This window comes from Scylla paramamosain, chromosome 37 (assembly GCF_035594125.1).
Source record: "Scylla paramamosain isolate STU-SP2022 chromosome 37, ASM3559412v1, whole genome shotgun sequence".
Classification (NCBI taxonomy): domain Eukaryota; kingdom Metazoa; phylum Arthropoda; class Malacostraca; order Decapoda; family Portunidae; genus Scylla; species Scylla paramamosain.
Genome location: NC_087187.1, coordinates 270001 through 285781, shown reverse-complemented (window position 1 = coordinate 285781; position 15781 = coordinate 270001). Strand labels below are relative to the sequence as shown.

Below are 15781 nucleotides of genomic sequence, written 5' to 3'. Positions count from 1 at the left end.
CATTGTTCTTTCATTTATTTATCGTCTAAAGATAGTGGGAAAATTTTTTTCTTCCTTTTCCCTACTCTATTTTCTCATCGTCTGTACAATTAATTATAGTACTTCAAGTGATGATATATTAGTAGGAAGAAAGCAAACTATTTCTGCATCATTATCAGGGTTATAGAGGAAGATTAGGATCGTAAGAGAGGAAAGCCTAGTAAATATTTTTTTTTTTTTTGGGGGGATATTAAAAAAAAAAATTTTTGAATACAATAAAATAAAAAGAAAACATGAATATTCTTTGCATCTTTTATTTTATCTATGAAATAACAATAACTATATACAGCCTATGTACAAAAAATATCAGAGTATCACCCACACACACACACACTTTCATCTTTCTTGGTAACTGAGAGGAAGAGCAGAGTGGAAAATGCTGTCAAAACAATGTCTCATTCCCAGCCTCATATCCTTAACCCTTTCAGTGCCAGCCACTCAATCTTTCCCATTACCACAAACAAATTTCGAATGACAATTTTTTGTACTACAGTCACTTCAAACAGTTCTGTATCTAAGCAGAGATGAAAGTAACCATATAATTGATCTTTTCTTGCTGTCAATGCAAGTAAACCATTACAGAGACCTCAATGTTGACAGTGAAAGGATTAACCACTTGGGATCCCACCACGGCTGTTTCCAGAGACCACAGAGATGGGAGGTGGTGATCTCCAGCCACTTCTGTCCCCTGTGACTCCAGAAATCCCTGTCAGACTACCAGTGCAGCCATGGAAGCACTTGAAGATCCCTGTATCCTCCCCTGCAGCCTGTACAGCACAGCCAGGATGGGGCATTCTGGTGTTAAACAACAGGAACCTCACAGCCACAGACACTCTTTATAATAATACTCTGTGGCGCACTCTCACCGGTGTCCATGTGTGTCTTCCACCTCCCGGATGCTCACAAGGAGGAGTTCCGGTTCCTCATTCAGCAGTGCAGCACTAACTGTTCATTAAGCTGTGTAGAGTGATGCTTCCCTCTTCTGCCATAACAAATTGTCTATCTACATCATAAATGACTAAGAAGCAAGTGTCAGTTGAATCTTCCCTATACAAAGGTGGAGTTTACAATGCTATCAACTTGTAAGAAAGATGTTTCAAATGTAGCACTTTCTTTCCTATCTTAATAAGTAAAGAATAGTGTTATAAATTCATCATATTCCCCTTTTATCAAAGTAAGTAAATAACAAATAAATAGATACATAAATAATAAAATAAGTAACAATTCCATCTTGCCTATCAATAAAAAATCAATAAGAAAAGGCAAGCACACTCCATCCACAGAAATAAATACTCAAGCTTGACTAGCCTCGGACAGAAACACACACACACATCTATAAATACAGACATACATACACACACCCACATAAAAAATTTTAATGGAACTCACCAACACTCACTCACTTCCTAATTAACCCATTCCTGCCAGTACAGACAGGAACAATTACAGAAATGCCCCTGAAATACCTCTCTCTCTCTCTCTCTCTCTCTCACACACACACACACACACACACACACACACACACACACACACACACACACACACACACACACACTTGGGCGCCCAAACTTTGGAATGTTTTAACTGCAAGAAGCTTCAATTCACCTCACAGCCGACAGCCACACACCCCAACACCCTAACCCACTTTCAGGAACTCAGGGCACATCAGGATGGGCTGGGAAGACGTCAAGACACAGCCATAACATGAATGTACCCTAACACAACCCCAGAAGCTCAAGGCGTACCAGGGGGACTGTGAACGCAATATTCTGACAGCCAGTTTTCATGTTGAGGCAGAAAAGTCTCTCCAGAGTGGCTGTCTTGATGATCTGAAAGCCTTCCTCGCCGCCAAAAGTGGAGGGCTTCCAGTACTTAGGGCTGCAGATGGGGTTAGCCATGAGCCCCTTCACACTCCAGGGGCCTCCCATATTGACCATGGACAGCGGGGTGACCGAGGGGCCGGGGCGTTCTGTGACAAGACCTGAGGGAAGGGGGGTGTGTTAGACTGGTGGTGGGAACATTAGGGCACAAGGGAAGTGATGGTGGATTAGTACAGTACAGATGAAAGGTGTTTGGGGAGGCTATGAGATACAAGTTAACAAATGCAAGTGAACACAAATGAATACCAGTGAATATATAAGAAAATTTTGCATAACAGCTTTAAATCCTGACAAACTTGAATTTAGGGATACAACTCAGGAAGGTTATGCAATACAGGATAATATAAGTGAATACAAGTAAATTTCACACTACAACAGACCTTTCAATCCTCACTAAGTTCTATACTAACTATACAACTGAGAGGGAAAAATTTGTTGTATCAAAAGGAAAGAGAAGAAAGGTGTGATCTAGTTCCTCTTGTCTGTATGCTTATTTGTTCCTACTCTTCCTCCTGCTGCCAGTTTTCTGTCCTTCCTTACTTCTAATCCTCTTCCTCTTCCTCCTCTTACTGATAATCTTGTCTCCTTCCATCATTCATCTCTTCTTTCCCCCACTGCTTCTCCTTTATCAAACAACACTACTATTCCTGTCTTCCACCTTTACTACCTCTCCTCCTCCTCCTCATCCTCCTCCTATTTCTGTCATCTGTTATTACTTCTGCTGCCAAAACACTCCTGTTCCTTCTTCCTATCACCTTTACCACCTCTCCTCCTCCTCCTCCTCCTCCTCCTCCACACAGACACTCACCGACATAGTACTCCACAGCCTCTATGTCCCCGTAGAAGTGCTCCAGGTCAGCCGCCAATTCAGGGTCACCGGCCAGATCGAGGAAGGAGGTGAAGGGCTGCATGCCGAACCTCCTGCGGTATGCATTGAGTCCCTGGAACCTCAGCTGGCGGCCGTTTTCAATCACCTTCTTCAGCACTGGGTAGAGAGCGTGTGCGTGGTTCCTTGATGTCAGCTGTGAGGGGAGAGAAGGAGTGAGTGGTGGTGTGCTTGGTAGGGCAGAGGGAGTCAGTACATGTGTGTCTGAGAGGTAGTATGCATCTGGTGTGGTTTGAGAGGTGCAGGGTATTGAACAGCTGGAAAGGGAGAGAGTAAGAGTGAGTGTGCTTGGTGGGGCAGAGGGAGCCAGTACATGTGTGTCTGGGAGGTAGTGTGCATCTGATGTGGGTTGACAGTGTGCAGGGCAGGAAACAGTGTCAGAAGTGTGTGGAGCGCTGTGGGGATTGTTAAGGTGAATTTTCATAGATTTACTGATGTGGTTACTCTTTCTCAATATTCAGAGTGAGGGAGAAATATAGTTTGCATGGACAGACACAGAAAAAAAGAGGGATAAAAGATTAATTCTATATTTCCTATACATGAAACTATTTAACAGACTACTGTAATGCAGTCTAAAAAAAAAAACTTGCAGGTGATTGAGGAAAAATGTTTAGCAGCAGGTTAGGAAATGTAAGGTTTTATGAGTGAACAGGTTAAGGGAAGTAATGTTTAGCAGTGAATGAGTTAGGAAAGACAGCATTTAGCAGTGAATGAGTTAAGGAGTGTATGGATTAGCAGCAGGTTAGGGAATGCAAGGTTTAGGAGTGGGTAAGTCAAGGGAAGTCAGGATTTGGCAGTGAATGGGTCAATTAATGTAAGGTTTAGCAGTGAATGGGTCAAGGAAAGGAAGGATTAGCAGTGAATAGATCAGCAAAAGTAGGGTTTAGTAGTGAAAGGCTCAAGAAAAGAAAAGATGAAAGAATGAAAGGATGAGGAAAAGCAACATTTATCAGTAAACAAGTTAAGGGAAGTGTCAATCAGAGGCTCAATCAGGGTGCAGGTGGATGACACAAGCAACACAAAGGCACAGTACTCACAGCTCCGGAGCGGCTGTTGACCATGGCGTGGATGAAGTTATCCAGGCCGTGCTTGAAGATGGGCGCAGTGGAGAAGGCCATGTCCATCAGGGCGTAGCTGGTGTTGCTCACCTGTGAACCAGAACACAAATGTGAGATACTGTGAGGCTTAATGATTCTCCTAAGTGATGTGTAATGGTGTACCAGAGGAAAGGTGAGCTGTGATAAGGCACAGGAAGGAGGAAATACAGAAACAGGCAGAGAGTTCCAGAGTTTACCTGTGAAAAGGATTAATGACTGAGAATACTGGTTAATTCTTGCATTAGGGAGGCCTGGCAAGTCACTCTGGTGTTGTATAGTGGTGAAGAAGTGGGGACAGGTGAGGCATGGTAGGGCTTAACTGGTAACTCATTCTGGCGTTCAATACAACAACAAGCCACATTATTTTCTTGCTTCCAGTTACAAATCATTTAAAACCACTTGTATTCTTTGACTCACAAGGAAACAAAAACACCATTTCCTTCTATTCACATTAAAACTTCATAAACTTAACCATTTCTTTCTCTCTATCCCAATCTTTCCCTCTTCCTTCTATTCACATTAAAACTTCATAAACTTAACCATTTCTTTCTCTCTATCCCAATCTTTCCCTCTTCCTTCTATTCACATTAAAACTTCATAAACTTAACCATTTCTTTCTCTCTATCCCAATCTTTCCCTCTCTTTCCCTCTCTCTCCCTCAACACTTCTCCACCACCCACCCTCCCTCACTCTCCATCACCACCATTTCTCCTACCCTCTATCACCACCATCTCCCCATCACTCCCCCTCCCTGCCTCACCTCCAGGCCATCGGGAATGAGCGGGTGCCAGTGGTAGAGGTGGTTGAACTCTGCGTGGATGCGGTTGTGGTACTGGAAGTGGGTGCCATGGGTCAGGTGTGGCTCAAAGGTCAGGCGAAGGCGGTACTGACTCAGATGCTGCACATAGTCCTCAATGGTGATCTTGATGACCTCGCCTGGGGATCAAGAGAGGTCAGGTCAGGTCACGGGGGAACACATGGCTGGGTGCATTGGTAGGTGGGTTTGTTGATGGATAGATGGGGATGTAATGCGGGTAAATGGTTAGATTGATGAGTGATGGGTAGATAAAAGGTATGCTGTGTCTCTTGCATCTGTTAATCATTCTACTATTCAATTTCAAAGCTGCCTTAAAAAAACATTTTTTTATCTTCCTCTTCCAATTTATTCTTCTTAATGAGCCTAACCTAACCATCCACCCATTCATCCACCCTAGTGATCACCTCTCTCTCACTCACTCCACCCTTCCAATATCAAACTTGCCTTCCAAAACAAACCTTCCACTTCCATTTCCTCCACCTTACCAAAATATCTCCTTATCTAACCATCCATGCATCCATCCATTTTACTAGTCACCCCTCTCTCTCTCTCTTTCTCTCTCCTTACCGATGACGATAAGGCGGGCAGTCTGGTAGAGGCGCTCATCATCCCAGTGAGGGTGAATCTTGAGCAGCTCGTCACACACACGGTTGTGCTCCCTCATCCAGATGGTGGAGTACGCCTGTAGAAGGAAAGTTGGGCTTACTGGTGGGGAAAACAGATGGAGGTACTTGTGGGGAAGTGAAAGGCTGGATAGGGAGGAACAAACAGTGACAGGGAAATTTAAAAGCTGGATAGGGATAAAGAAAGCCTGACAGGGAAATTTGAAAGATTGGACAGAGGTAAAGCAATGACCTTCGGAAAAAAATTTTACGGGGAAATTTTAAATCCTGAGGGAAGAGAAAACAAAGAATTACTTGCTAGTAAATTAATACATAAGAGGAAAAGTGTCTTGAAACCTCCCTTGTGAGAGAGTTCAAGGTGGAGGAAGGAGGAAATACAGAAGCAGGCAGGGGGTTCCAGAGTTTACCAGTGAAAGGAATGAATGACTGAGAATACTGCTTAACTCTTGCACAAGGGAGGTGGACAGAATAAGGTGAGAGAAGGAAAGGAAAAAGACTTACAGGTTGAATGAGAAGGACTGACAGAGAAACTTAAAGGCTGGACAGAGACAAACAGGGGCACAGAGGGTGACTTACAAACAGTCCAGGCAGGAGGGCGAAGAACGGGTGGCCAAGGGCAAACTTGCCAGTCTCAGGGATGGGGATGTGGGGCGGGTAGTCCATGCTGATGGCTGGCACGTCCTTCAGGTATGGTGGGAACTCCTCGCCGTTGATCACCTGGGGGCAAGGCAGAGTGAGGTTAAGTCATGGTGTTGGGAAGAGAAGCTGGAGGAGTGATGGGAAGGAATGCCTGGAAGAAACTGGAATATCTATGCATCTAGTAGTCTGCAAAAGAGCTGGAACATGGGGAAATAAAGGAGGAATAAGGAAAACATATTAACAAGAAAAGTAAAGATGAGGAAGAAATAATTTAGAGGCAAGTTGGGAAGAGGAAGAATAAGGGAAATAGGAAGCAAACAAGACAACAAGCAACAGAATAAAAAAAATAAGAAACTGTGAAGAAAAGAAAGAACTGGAGACAACTTAGCATTAAAAAAGAAGGGAATCTGAGAGAGAGAGAGAGAGAGAGAGAGAGAGAGAGAGAGAGAGAGAGAGAGAGAGAGAGAGAGAGAGAGAGAGAGAGAGAGAGAGAGAGAGAGAGAGAGAGAGAGAGAGAGAGAGAGAGGGGGGATGAATGAGGTCAGCAGGGAGGAAATTGAGATCAGGTCATGTATACAGGAAGAGGGAGGGAGGGAGGGAGGGAGGGAGGGAGGGAGGGAGGGAGGGGGAGAGAGAGAGAGAGAGAGAGAGAGAGAGAGAGAGAGAGAGAGAGAGAGAGAGAGAGAGAGAGAGAGAGAGAGAGAGAGAGAGAGAGAGAGAGAGAGAGAGAGAGAGAGAGAGAGAGAATTAATGTTGCAAAATAGGGAGGAAGGAAACAAGCAGGGGAGATGATTAGGATGAGAGAGAGAGAGAGAGAGAGAGAGAGAGAGAGAGAGAGAGAGAGAGAGAGAGAGAGAGAGAGAGAGAGAGAGAGAGAGAGAGAGAGAGAGAGAGAGAGAGAGAGAGAGAGAGAGACTAAGACAGCTACTCAAAACAAAATAACTTAAAATTTCAAAATTTCTACTACAATTACATCTGATTTACTAATAACCCTGATTAGAATGGAGATAGATAGATATAGATAGATAGATAGATAGATAGATAGATGAACAGATAAACAGATAGTTGGACAGATACAGATTGATTGAATAACTAACTGACTATCTTAATAACAGGCTGACTGACTAACAAACTGGTAGAATGAACAATAAAAATAAAGGTCTCGAGAGGGCAAGTGACAAGCAGCTCACCTGAGTGCGGAGTTTCCCATTCTCCCATGACCTGAGGGCACGCCGGTCCTGCTCATTGAGGCCGTAGATGTTTGACACGTCCACCTGTAGGAGAGAAAGACATGGTTAATTGCACCTGAAGGGACTGAAGTGTGATTTAGACATGATATGGCACCAGAGAGACAGAGAGACAGAGAGAGACAGGGATGGTGATATAGTACAACTGTGATGTCCACCTAAGAGAGACAGAATGCAAGACAGGTGGTTTATTTCACCTACTGGGAATATAATGAGGTGAAAGACATGATAGGCACAGTTTACCTCTCTCCTTTGAGTCTTTCTATCAAATCCTTCATAAGTTACTGACAATTTATCCCTTCCATTGCCTTCACAAATACAACCTGGAGGAACAAACCTATGAAACACTCTGGGAACTTCCAATTCACGCACCTGCCAAACCAAAACACCTTAGTAGCTAAGAACCTCAAATAAACCCCAAGACTCACCCCACAAATCTCCACCAGACCAACACTCACCCCAGGAACCGCCCCCAACCTAAACACACACCCCAAGAATCCCCACCAGACCAGTACTCACCCCTCCGTTGCCCTTAGTGAGATGGGGTCCCTTTGTGTAATCCGTCCTGAAGAATTGGTGGGTGAAGTGCTGAGCGTAATATTGGAACAGCACATTGGTGTCATGGGGGTCTGGAATGAACTCTCGTCTCAGGAACACCTTCTTGATCAGCTCGTCCACGTCAGGGAACTCCTTGGGGCCAGCCACTCCCATGGGGGTCGGGCAGTGGGCAGGCACGGGGGGCAGGGCACGGCCGTAGTAGGATTCGTTATAGTAAGCGTCAAGGGTGATGTAGTGGTGGTCGCTTTCGAATGTAGGTGGTGAGTCAACCAGGTCCCCGCGTGCTGGTGGGGAAATCAGGTTAGGTTTGGCGAGGTTTGGTAAGGTTATAGGTAGGGGGATGGTGTGAGGGAAAGGTATAAGGGATTAGAGAAATGAAAGAGAGAGAAAGGAATGAAAGAAAAGAAAGTAAAGGAAGAAAAAACAAAAAAGATAAAATAAAGAAAAGGAAAACAACAAAATATGAAGAAAAAATACGAGAGAACAAACAGAATGAGTACCAAATACTTATATAGATAAACTTAGGTCATAAAAAAAAGAAAAAGAAAAGAAAAGGAAGAAAGAACAAAAATAGAACAAAAAACAGAGGAATAAATCAAATAAAACAAACACCAAATACTCACACAGGTACACGTAGGTCATAATTTTGGAGTGGAGGAAGGGGATGCGGTTGATGACAGCCCACAGCGGCCAGTTGGCGGTGATGAGGTTGTGCACTGTCTCTGGGTCTGGCTTGAGCTGCTTGGCGATCCATGACCCCCACGTGGCTGCAGGAAAGGTCACACCGTAAGGAATGATAACTGGGTGAGGATAAGTGACCTTATCTAACCTAATGACTTCACCTAACCTGACCTAACCTAAACTGGCTTCCAAACCTGACCTAACCTAAAGTAACTTAACCTAACTTGACCATGATGGAAAACTGACCTCAACTGACTTCCTAACTTAGCTTAACCTAACCCAACAATCACATAAGGAAGAGTTACCTAACCTAATCAAGAGAGTTATAGAAGAAAAGTATGTATTCTAAACTGACTTAAACATGAGAGAGAGAGAGAGAGAGAGAGAGAGAGAGAGAGAGAGAGAGAGAGAGAGAGAGAGAGAGAGAGAGAGTTAAGTTTGCTATAAAGATATGTTTAATCTTTTCATCTTATCTTCCTATTCTTACATGCATGCAGTTCTCCGGTTCTTGTATGAATTGTATGTTAATGAAGCCTTTGTGTGGAAATAACGCATGTTTACTTATATGGTGTGAAAAAAAATACCACATACAAGGAAAGAAATATACAAGGAGATTGCATCACCGAAAAAAAGCAAAAAGATAAAGATAAGAAATGTATAAAAGAATAAAAAAAAAAATGAATGAATAAATAATGCAAGTAAAATTAATACAGCTGCAAAGGAAGGAGAGGAGGACGAGGAAAAAAATGACTTCCTCTTCTTCTGCAGACTTGTGGGCAGGTGTTAAAAAGAGGTTTTACAGCGCGATAACTTCTCAAGCAGAGGGCGTGCAGTGTCGGTCACTCGTATTGTTACGGAAGCATGTGCCAGGATATCAGGGTTATTTTGTTTTATTTTCCTTGCTGTGAGGAATGGCGAATCATTCAACTGACGCCTTATCAAATGCAAAGTTCTTTTGGGGAAAATACTCTTTCGTCCACGAGTTTGTTTCACTAAGTAGGATTTATGGGTATTTCGCGGCATCTTTGCCGCCAACGCTTTGTGGCGCTTCTCTCTCTACCAATCTCCCTAGTTACAAAACCACCCTTCTGCCACCACCACCACCACTACTACTACTACTTACGTATTTGACAGTTGGTTCCGTAGTGGCCCGTGCCCGTGCAGTCGCACGTGTAGCTGTTGTTCTGCAAGGTTGTACACACGCCCTGGTTCTGGCACGGAAAGGAGCAGCATGGGTCGTAATCTGCACGGCGGAGAGAGAGAGAGGGGTGATTAGCTGACAGAAGAGAGAGAGAGAAATTTAATAACACACAAACAAAAGAGACACCGAAATATCAAAACAAACTTAAAAAAAAAAAAAAAAAGTGACATTTCAAAACAATTAACTTAAACACGAGAGAACGGCAGCGAAATTTCAAAAGCAAGGAGTCTATCACAGTTGCCTTACCGTATGTGGGCGGAGTGGAGGGCGCTGATGTTTCCTGGACGGGGCCTCGCATGAAGAGGAAGGAGGCGGCCAGCACCACGCCTGCCACGCCAACCATCACCCGCCTTCCCCCTGCAAACACAAAACACAATAAGAAACTGGAACAAAATATTAAAGAAAAAAAAAAAGCGAAGAACAACGAAATACCAGGAAAACACGTAGCTTTTCTTAGATATACGAATAATAATGTTAATTTTTCAGACTTCATTTAGTTAGATTACGGAAAAAAACATATAAATAAATAAGGGAAAAAAATACACTAGATAATAAAGAAGAGGCAAAAAAGATAATGCAGTTTTGACAATGATACGACAGAATGTAATATTCACACACACACACACACACACACACACACACACACACACACACACACACACACACACACACAGAAGTCAAGGATAATAATAAGAAAACAGGAAGAGACAAAAAAAGACAAAGAAATAATGACTAATTCTCTCTCTCTCTCTCTCTCTCTCTGTGTGTGTGTGTGTGTGTGTGTGTGTGTGTGTTATTGTCTTAGGTATAACATTTCCTTATCTCATTTTTCTTCATTCTCTCTTTCTCCTCTTTCTGCTTCCACTTGCTCTGCTGTTTCCGTGCCTCCTCCTCCTCCTCCTCTTCCTCTCTATCTCTCTCTACTTATCTCATTTTCCACTACACTTTATCTAATCTATCATATTTCTCCATCGTATCTTGTCCCATTTCTTGTGTTGTCTTCTATATATTTTACGACTAAGTGCATCCTATATGAGTCTATCTTTCTCATTATATTATTTTTGTTTTGTTTTCTCATTTAAATTTCATCACTTCTGAATACATTACTAATCTTTTTTTTTTCCTAATATATATTTTTTTCTTTCCTTTCCTCTAATCTAGACTTTCAAATCTGACCTTTCTTCTCAATCTTCGTCAAGTACATGACACACTCTCTCTCTCTCTCTCTCTCTCTCTCTCTCTCTCTCTCTCTCTCTCTCTCTCTCTCTCTCTCTACAACGCCATTTATATCCATTTTGTCTTAAACAAGCACAAATTAACTCTCACTCATCTTATTTAACTCAATTTTCACAATTCAAACAAACACTCCCCTCATAAACTTCATTATTTTTTACTTTTTTTTTTTTGCTTTCTCTCTCGTCTCTCTACACCTCTATATGTATCTATTCCGTCATACTAACCTCCATTTCTCTATATTTAACAATCTATTTTCACAGCAATCTTTTTTTTCTCTCTCTTCCTCCATTTCTATCTAAATCAGTTCTCTTTCTACGTACATTTGCATCTACATCAATTCTTTCCTCAAAACAAACACACATTAATTTCCATTCCCTTTAGTTAAAACAGTAAATTTTCGTGCATAACCCTCATAAACTTCTTAATTACTTCCTTTATCTCTCTTTACTCTTCACTCTACATCCATTCATTCTTAAAACAAACACACATTAATCTCCATACTCCATTCCTCTCACAAAATCCCTTCACTATCTTTTCTTTTCCCTCTCCATTAGTGCGCCGCCTATGTCAATCCGTCATATCCCATAGCTGTCACCATTTATCTGCCGGCCACATCTCAGCACTAGAGCAGCTGGGCACTGACTACTCACAGCTGGTCCGTGCCTGACTCAGCTGGTTCTGAATACACTGCATCTCTTACATGTGGAGGAAGAGGAGAAAAAAGAGATTGTGGTGGTAAGAGAGGAAGTAAATTGTTAAGATATCTGAGTTCTTAAAATATGTGATTAGAGAGAGAGAGAGAGAGAGAGAGAGAGAGAGAGAGAGAGAGAGAGAGAGAGAGAGAGAGAGAGAGAGAGAGAGAGACCATGCATCACTACATTTGTGTGTGTCAGTGCGTGTTAGGGTGTGTGTGTGTGCCAATTAGTGTGTGTGTGTGTGTGTGTGCAAGGTGTACATTAATAAGAATGCCGACAGCGGACATGGACAAGGACAAATACACTCTCTCTCTCTCTCTCTCTCTCTCTCTCTCTCTCTCTCTGTGTGTGTGTGTGTGTGTGTGTGTGTGTGTGTGTGTGTGTGTGTGTGTGTGTGTGTGTGTGTAACTATGAGAAAAACCAGGAGAGGATGCTACGCCCTTCCTCTCCTCCTCCTGTCCTTCTCCTCCTCCTCCTCCTCCTCTTCGTATCCTTCTCTTCCTCCCATCTGGGTTTCCCACTTGATACAGTCCCCAAGGTCTGTGTGTGTGTGTGTGTGTGTGTGTGTGTGTGTGTGTGTGTGTGTGTGTGTGTGTGTGTGTGTGTGTGTGTTAGGTCTTTTCTGCAACGTGGTATTGTATGTGGAGGAACTAGAGATTAAGGTAGATGTGTAGAGGAGGAGGAGGAGGAGGAGGAGGAGGAGGAGGAGGAGGAGGAGGAGGAGGATAAAATTCTAAAAATACATAAAAATGTTATATTAATTCAACGATTAATTAATTACATTATTTATCTTTCATGTTTCTTTTCCTTCCTTCCTCTCTCTCTCTCTCTCTCTCTCTCTCTCTCTCTCTCTCTCTCTCTCTCTCAAGGCCAGACTTGTATACTCTTGTTTGGGAGGGAACGTCACCATGCAAGAGCAGAAGTTTACTCAGAACATCTCAAAGGGGTGACGTAAGGGTGAAAAAGTAAACTCTCTCTCTCTCTCTCTCTCTCTCTCTCTCTCTCTCTCTCTCTCTCTCTCTCTCTCTCTCTCTCTCTCTCTCTCTCTTTATCTCTCTCTCGACATTCTAGTTCTGCGTAGTTAAACTGATGGGTGAAAAAAAAAATAAGGTTGAAATGATACGTTACATAATGATGGTGGTGGTGGTGGTGATGGTGGTGGTGGTGGTGGTAGCAGTAATAGTAGTAGTAGTAGTAGTAGTAGTAATAGTAAAAAAGTTACCATGACAGTAATGATGGTAGTTTAATTGGTTTGAGAGAGAGAGAGAGAGAGAGAGAGAGAGAGAGAGAGAGAGAGAGAGAGAGAGAGAGAGAGAGAGAGAGAGAGAGAGAGAGACTCAGAACATCGCATTTCACAGGGACAGGAACAATAACTTAAGAAAAAAAAAAAAAATATATATATATATATATATATATATATATATATATATATATATATATATATATATATATATATATTGAAAGGAAATATGTTAAAATAAATGAAAAAAAATGAAAAAAATTGTGTGTGTGTGTGTGTGTGTGTGTGTGTGTGTGTGTGCAATCGTTTACTCCAATTTTCTGTGGTATTTATAGAAGAGAAACTTGTTGGCAAAGATGAGGAGGAGGAAGAGGAGGAGGAGGAGGAGGAGGAGGAGGAGGGTCCGAGGCAGGAGGCATGCGAAGGTAATATCACACACACACACACACACACACACACACACACACACACACACACACACACACACACACACACACACACACATGAATTAATGAATGAAGGGAAACTTGTAAAAATGGATGCCAAACAAACACATAGGAAGACCTGGAGACTTGATGAGAGCAGGTGAAGGTGGGAACAGGTGAGCGGTGAGGAAATGAAGGGAGGAGAGCGGGTCAGGGAGGAGGAGGAGGAGGAGGAGGAGGAGGAGGAGGGCGTAAGGTGAGGCATAGGACGGGTAGAGGAATGTCCGTACGGAGGTAAAGAGAGAGAGAGAGAGAGAGAGAGAGAGAGAGAGAGAGAGAGAGAGAGAGAGAGAGAGAGAGAGAGAGAGAGAGAGAGAGAGAGCGCATCTCATCTCACAAAAACATTAAACATCACACACACACACACACACACACCACAGTAAACATCCCCAAACACCTCAAACACCGCAGGATGCTCCCTTGAGGCACCCCACGTCACACCTCAACACCCATGAAACAGGTACTCCCCAAAATCACACAATTCTTACCCTTCTCCTCTCGTCCTTCCTTATCCATTGCCTTGGGTACTGGATAGAGAGAGCTTCACGCACTTAACACCGCGCAGGTACACAGGGCACTCGATAACCTCACAGGGGCACAAGCGAGTTAACTAAGGGTAACACCAGTGAGAGCAGCGGCGTTGCTGTTCCCTCTTGCCTAGATGGAGTTAATCTGCCTCTCTTGCGCATGCTGCCAGCTTTTATGTCTCCACGCTAAATGCCAAACACCACTACCTTACATTACTAATAAATCGCAATATCTCTATTTCTAGCAAATCTAACAAGCTGAAATCGGTGTATATACGTGCAAAATGTGTATATACGTGACTCCTGACAGTGTTGTTGGTGTAGGTTCATGGGAAAGTCGTGTTTTCTGATGGCGCGTGGTAGACGGATTCAGCGCAGGGCTGTCCCCGACACCCAATTCCAGGGAAGAAGCTGAGAGGCGTGTCTGGGAAGGTGTGTGGGAATTGCGTTAGTGAAACTTATGGGAAAAAATACAAGATAGTAGGACATTGTGTGTTTGCTGGTAATGGTAATGATGGTGGTGGTGGTGGTGGTGGTGTGTGTGTGTGTCTGTGTGTGTGTGTGTGTGTGTGTGTAGTGGTGGTGGTGGTGGTGGTGTGTGTATGTAGTGGTGGTGGTGGTGGTGTGTGTGTATAGTGGTGGTGGTAGTGATAATAGGATGTATAGAAGTCCATCGCTTGATATTGGTGATGAGAGAGAGAGAGAGAGAGAGAGAGAGAGAGAGAGAGAGAGAGAGAGAGAGAGAGAGAGAGAGAGAGAGAGAGAATTATCACATGAATAAATGGAACGATATAAATTTTGAAAGGAAACTAAAATTGAAATAAATAAATGAGACAGAATGAATAACAGCATTTACAAAACAACCTACACAGTTCCTTACAATTAAATGCAAATAAATAAATACATAAACTAGCAAATAAATAAATGCAATAGACACACCAACATAAAAAATAATACAGAACCTAAAAATTACCTAAAAAAAACGCTAGAAATTCCAACTTTTTTGCCTTGACGGAAAAAAGAAAGAAAGAAAGAAAGAAAGAATAGAAAAGTGACACAGTTTGAAAGACGACGAGAGAGAGAGAGAGAGAGAGAGAGAGAGAGAGAGAGAGAGAGAGAGAGAGAGAGAGAGAGAGAGAGAGAGAGAGAGTTATTTTCTGCGTAACAAGTAAATTTTATATATTTTCCAGATTTTTATTAATTTCTTTCTTTCCCTCTTTTTTTTTATTTACTTTTCATTGGTGTGTGTGTGTGTGTGTGTGTGTGTGTGTGTGTGTGTGTGTGTGTGTGTGTGTGTGTGTACTCCTCTTGTTAGGCATAATTTCCTTCTCTCTCTCTCTCTCTCTCTCTCTCTCTCTCTCTCTCTCTCTCTCTCTCTCTCTCTCTCTCTCTCTGTCCAACACAACAACAACAATTATAAGATAAGATAAAGCCTTCCTCTCTCCCTCCTCCTCCTCCTCCTCCTCCTCTTCCTTCCTTCCTTCCTCTCCACCTGAATCTTTTCACGTGTCTTCCTTTTCCTCCTCCTCTCATGAGCATCAACCTAAAAAAAAAAATGCTAAATATTTGACGCTTATAATGAGAAGGAGGAGGAGGAGGAGGAAGAGGAGGAGAAGGAGGAGGAGGAGGAGGTGTACAGGTAAGTTACGGGTGAAGTTACGTCAAGGAATGCAACTTCCGGATTCACTTGTAAGGAGGAGGAGGAGGAGGAGGAGGAGGAGGAGGAGGAGAGGGAGGTCACCAGCCAGTCAACAATCAAGGGATTTCCATCCTTCGCCCCGCACTGAAGCGCGCACACACACACACACACACACACACACACACACACACACACACACACACACACACACACACACACACACACACAGAGAGAGAGAGAGAGAGAGAGAGAGAGAGAGAGAGAGAGAGAGAGAGAGAGAGAGAGAGAGAG

At 43.0% G+C, this 15781-nt stretch overlaps 1 protein-coding gene across 1 annotated transcript; it reads right to left on the bottom strand.

Annotated features, from left to right (window-relative positions):
• Positions 1 to 277: 277 nt before the first annotated feature.
• Positions 278 to 14010, bottom strand: LOC135091244 (prostaglandin G/H synthase 2-like). Its single transcript, XM_063988699.1, has 12 exons — positions 13813 to 14010; positions 9915 to 10025; positions 9591 to 9710; positions 8410 to 8553; positions 7748 to 8070; positions 7172 to 7255; positions 5919 to 6059; positions 5287 to 5401; positions 4663 to 4838; positions 3843 to 3953; positions 2728 to 2941; positions 278 to 2020 (listed from the first exon to the last, which is right to left on the bottom strand). The coding sequence occupies exons 1-12, from the start codon at positions 13838 to 13840 to the stop codon at positions 1755 to 1757; spliced, it is 1833 nt and encodes a 610-aa protein (XP_063844769.1). The 5' UTR covers positions 13841 to 14010; the 3' UTR covers positions 278 to 1754.
• Between the last annotated feature and the right edge of the window lie 1771 nt (positions 14011 to 15781).

Coding starts and splice junctions, on each gene's coding strand:
- LOC135091244 (XM_063988699.1), bottom strand. CDS start 13,840: ATGGATAAGGAAGGACGAGAGGAGAAGG. Junction 5,402..5,918: donor CCCTCCTGCCTGGACTGTTT/GTAAGTCACCCT, acceptor TTCCTTCTACAG/GCGTACTCCACCATCTGGAT. Junction 2,942..3,842: donor TCAACAGCCGCTCCGGAGCT/GTGAGTACTGTG, acceptor CTCCCCTCACAG/CTGACATCAAGGAACCACGC.